The following is a 4,776-nucleotide window of genomic DNA, read 5'->3' as shown; positions in this document are numbered from 1 at the left end:
AAATGCAGGAGAAAAAAAAAAAAAGCCACAATTTTATTTGTATTTATAAGCTGGAAACTCATCCTTGCCTTTGTTGAGGAGTACACTGGACTGAATGTCTGGATGCAGCTCCCACCAGCTGCACACCCAGACACAAGATACCTGACCTCAGATTCCAGCAGGCTGATCCTGGGCAGAGCTGAGAAAAGACTCTGTATGTAAGGATACGGAGGTCCCACTCCCTTCCCCAATCTTGCCGTCCATCACCTTCTGTATTTCTCACATTGTGGATCACTCAATGGATGCCACGGTCTACCATCCACTGGGGTAGATGTAAATGAACAATCCTCAAACAAATTAAAGCTCGTCAGCTCTCAAAGGCCAAATTGGCACATTCAGGTCTCTTCTAAAAGGGGAAAAAGGTACGTGATGCAATAGCTAAATATCCTGTATCTCCTTGCTGCAGCATTTCAAACTCTGTAACTAAAAGCGACAGGCATTTTATAATTAAACAAGGGAATCTCTTCAAAGACAGGCCAACTGAATCTGCCACTAGAATACAGAATAGCTGAGGCACCAAAATTGGTGGACTTGTCGTTTTCTGTGTAGAGACAACCTCATGAACACACAGAAAACCCTCGAAGAAAACCTCCTTCTGTACTTTATGAACAGCAAAAAAATTCTTACATCTTCTACACTTTCCTGAAAAAAAAAAAAAAATATTCTTTACCGTCAAGATCGTTACTGTGAATTTTATGGAGTGGAGAAAAAGGAGAGAACAGGCAGGCAAGCAAGGATTTGTTTTTCCATCTCTGCTGCCATTAAAAAAATCTGTTGTATGTTCACTGTCTTTTAGATAACTGAATAAGAAGATTTATAAATGTTTCTACATTTAAGTATTTACAATACCTTCAGAAAAGCCCAGCAAAGTTTTCGGAAGTTACATTCCTGAATTTGTACATCAGCGTTGGCTCGCACTTCATCCATCCTTAGAAAATCAAGGATCTGAAAGTATTGGTAGGAATACAAATATATTTCTAATGAACATACACTTCCCGGAAGTAAAAAAATTCTGCTGAAAATATGTGAGATGCGATTCACTAAATTAAGTAGATTTCAATTTTAAGCAACTATAAAAACAGTTCTTCCACACAAGTACACTATTAGAAATAGTGGATCCTTATGCATTTACCTGATGAGCCTGGTCTTACAAAAACTATTCTTGCTGCCCTTATGTCTCAATAAAAGGAAAACATTGATGTGTAATTTTCATAAATTCTATATAGTTCACAAATCATACAGATCACAACTCTGTCAGCCAAAATCTGTATGTTAATCTAGCTGGAAAATGGCAGTCAAAAAGTTAAGTTTTCCTTTCCTAGATTTACCACTTATGTCATAGAATCAATCGTAGAATGGTTTTGGTGGGAAGGGACCTTCAAAGATCATCTAGTCCAACACCCCTGCCCTAGGCACGGACACCTTCCAGTAGACCAGGTTGCTGAAAGCCCCGTTCAATTGAAGATTTCCAACGATGTCCATGAGATTCTTCATTTTTCTGGTCAGTGACTGGAATCTTCCCCTATTTAGCCCCCTCCTAGACATTTCTCAAAAAAACTTGCAATACTGTTTTCTTCAAATTGATACTTCATAAATTATGCTGGTGTCAAAATCATGTTGAGTATATGCATTACAATTTTTCCTTTAAACATAATTGTATGGGAGGATGAATTAATAATCACTTTGTGAAGAATGGGAGAGGATGAGTAGATGTCTAAAATGTTAATGGAAAACAGTGCAATGGCTTGCTCATTCGTAACAGGGAAAAGAGGTGTTGCTACAAGCAGGTAAGCTCCATCTTTGAGTTTCTGGTACTTAAGCTTCTTTTCAGATTTCAAGAATGTGAAAAAGGAAAAAAGTGATATCCTTCATATGTCATGCCAGCACTCCTGATCTCAGATGATCTTACTAGCCTTTCCCAGAAGTTTGACAGTTGATACGAAAAGAAAGCTTTGTCTTTACTACTATGAAAACCAGTTGGGTTTTGGGTTTGTTGTTTGTTTGGTCTGGTTTTTAGCGCTGTAAGAAACGTTTATTAGTGTTAGCAATCACCAATACCACTTCCTGGTATCTCCACTTAATTCTGTATCTTAAGGCTATGCTGTCAACCCAGTATCACTGAAACGAAATACCCAACTCAGTCAAATATACACTGTTGAAGAAACAAACAGAAAATTGTAACACGCATAAAGTGGATGTAAAATATTTAACCTTACCTCAAAAAACAGGATTACCCGAGGGCTTTCCTCAGTGTTTTGAATAAAGTAACTAAAACGCTCATTAAATACAACTAGCTCCTCCCACTCTGGAACTGTTGATTTCAACTGTCTGAAGTCATATGGTTGGGTCATAATAGGAAGGACGTGCTCTGTTTGTTCTTGTTCATAAGATGAAGCTTTCCTTGTGCTGTTTGAAAGTTTCCAAACCGTTAAAATTGGTACAGTGCCTTTAAAAAAACCCAACTCAAATAAAACAGTATTTTCAACTACCGAAAGCAAAGAAACATACAAGATACCATTTGTTTGATTTTAGAAAACAAAAAATCCCCAAATTTAAGACAATTTGCAATGTATATAGAAGTGCTACAGGCTGAAGTTTAAAATCCTAGCAATTGAGTTACTCTTACCAAATTTAAGCATAATGATCATAATAGAGTTGATTGTTTAAACACTGTTAAAATCAGGTTTTTCAGGAAAAATATGCTTAATGACACTGAAAACAAGTAACTGAAGTGATTAGAAATATGAACAATTAATTTCAGAATTTTGGAAGTTCTTTTATATAAAAGGCAGATGCTATTTACGCTACAAGAGTTTTGCTACAAATTCTAATACTGGCTTCCACATATTTTTGAGATTTAGGAAATTTTCTCTCTGGAAAGAACACAGAACTGTGCTGTAACTATGGGGACCTCGAGTGCAATACTGCAGTGCAGGGCATTTTAAAGTCCTTGAAAAAAATAAAAATACCATGATAATTTACCATGGGTGTGTATATATATTATCATATATTGTAATAGATTTAGAAACTAATGACTGACCTTGCAAACTTAAAATCCATCATTATTTTCATAATTCAATTTCTAGGGAAGAATCTGTGTATTTATAGTAATCATTGATAATAGAAATAGTTTATTAAGTCACCTATGATCCTTCTTGATGTATAAGCCACTCCTCTGATCAACAACATGGATTTTAACCATGGGATGAGATACCAGGAGATCAGTTTTAAGTCGATCAGATCGATGGATATAAACTCCCAACACAAGATCATCATCAAAACCAAATCTAGACTGAGTTGAAATTTCTGAATTCTTCATCTCCTCATCATTTTCTGCAGCAACTTCTGTGGTTTTTTCTAGAAATAGGAACAAAGTAAATAGGAGTTACTGCATTCCACTAATGACAGCTTAAAGGAGTAAAAATGTTCTATATTGTCTAAGCACTCACTAATACAGTAATAATATCTAACATGTTCTTTATGTAACAGGATAAAATAATTGAATTTGCACCATTTTAAACATGTATGAACATACACATGAATATATTAATATAATCCATTCCTGTTAACACTTTTATTTAAAAGGTCTTCCTTGTGATTGATATCGGTTCTTCTGTGCCACAATGACTTAAAATCCATACAGTTCAATGTCCTGCACTGGGCTACAGCCTATAGTAGGTTTTGTTTGTTTGTTTTCTTAAGGAAAATGTAAAAAAAACAAGATAAGCAGAAACTGATGCTTTTTCCATGTGTATTTTCCCTGAATTTACCAAACACTGTTTTCAGAACTTCCTCATTTACAAGTTACAGTGAGACTCAATAGATATCAAAATACCTAACCCTCATCATCTTCTACTGTCCATTTTTAAAACTAATTTATTGTTTTGGCCTCCGCACCATTTGAGGAAATTAATTCTCCAATCTGACTATGTGCTGCATGAAGAAGTATTCCTTATGTTGAACTGAGCATGAGGTTACAACAATGGTGATACACCATTTACAGCACAAAGTAAATAAAAATGATAATAAAAAGACAATTAGAATACGCATCTAACTAATAGACTGTAGAGGTGGTATATGTATTATAATATTATGCTTTAAAAACTTTAAAAATATTTATCAATTTCAAAACTATTGATAGTAAATGAATTCTCAAGATTTTAGCTATATCAAATAAAATTCCTTACAAACTAGCCTTAGAATTGGAAGAACAGAAAAATACAATTAAGTAACTAAAGAAACAAAAGTAACTTCAACAGCTCAATCACTTCTGTGTGTTACTACTATGGACAAGTATTTCTGTAGTAGCAGTGAAAAAAGGCAAAAAAGAAAATAAAAAGACTGATAAAGCAGCAAAGCAGCACAGCATTCTAACCTTTTTTTAGCAGACCTTTTCTGGTTTTCTTTTTAACCTTTGTCGCTTTAGGTTTCTCTATTTCCACGCTTTCCTCCAGTTTCTGTTCCTCTGATGTAAGCGGTCTTTCCAATGACTGATTTTCATTGCCATCTTCTGTTGGATGATGCTGTAGCTCAGAAAGGGACATTGCACTGCAATGAGATGGATTACAGTCAGCAGTTACATTCTACTGCATATATGGATACAAACAATTGCTCACTACCATTATTCACACATTTGAAACCTCCCCTTTAGTTCTGCCTCAAGAAAATGCCACACACACCCCCAACATTGGAGTCTTGCCTTTTTCATTTCTGTGCACCCTTCATTTCCAGACAACT

General features: G+C 35.2%; 1 protein-coding gene across 1 annotated transcript in view; it reads right to left on the bottom strand.

Annotated features, from left to right (window-relative positions):
• The window catches only part of AHI1 (Abelson helper integration site 1), an 81,295-nt gene that overhangs the window by 70,800 nt on the left and 5,719 nt on the right, over positions 1-4,776 (bottom strand). Inside the window, exons 4-7 of the mRNA XM_010133180.1 lie at positions 4,430-4,587; positions 3,183-3,396; positions 2,256-2,445; positions 889-984 (exon numbers count right to left, since the gene is read on the bottom strand). Of these exons, the coding sequence (XP_010131482.1) occupies positions 889-984; positions 2,256-2,445; positions 3,183-3,396; positions 4,430-4,587 (658 nt within the window). The remainder of the gene's footprint in view (positions 1-888; positions 985-2,255; positions 2,446-3,182; positions 3,397-4,429; positions 4,588-4,776) is intronic.

This window comes from Buceros rhinoceros, unplaced genomic scaffold (genome assembly GCF_000710305.1).
Source record: "Buceros rhinoceros silvestris isolate BGI_N320 unplaced genomic scaffold, ASM71030v1 scaffold1063, whole genome shotgun sequence".
Classification (NCBI taxonomy): domain Eukaryota; kingdom Metazoa; phylum Chordata; class Aves; order Bucerotiformes; family Bucerotidae; genus Buceros; species Buceros rhinoceros.
The sequence above is the reverse complement of the archived record's forward strand: the minus strand, read 5'-3'. Positions and strand labels throughout refer to the sequence as shown.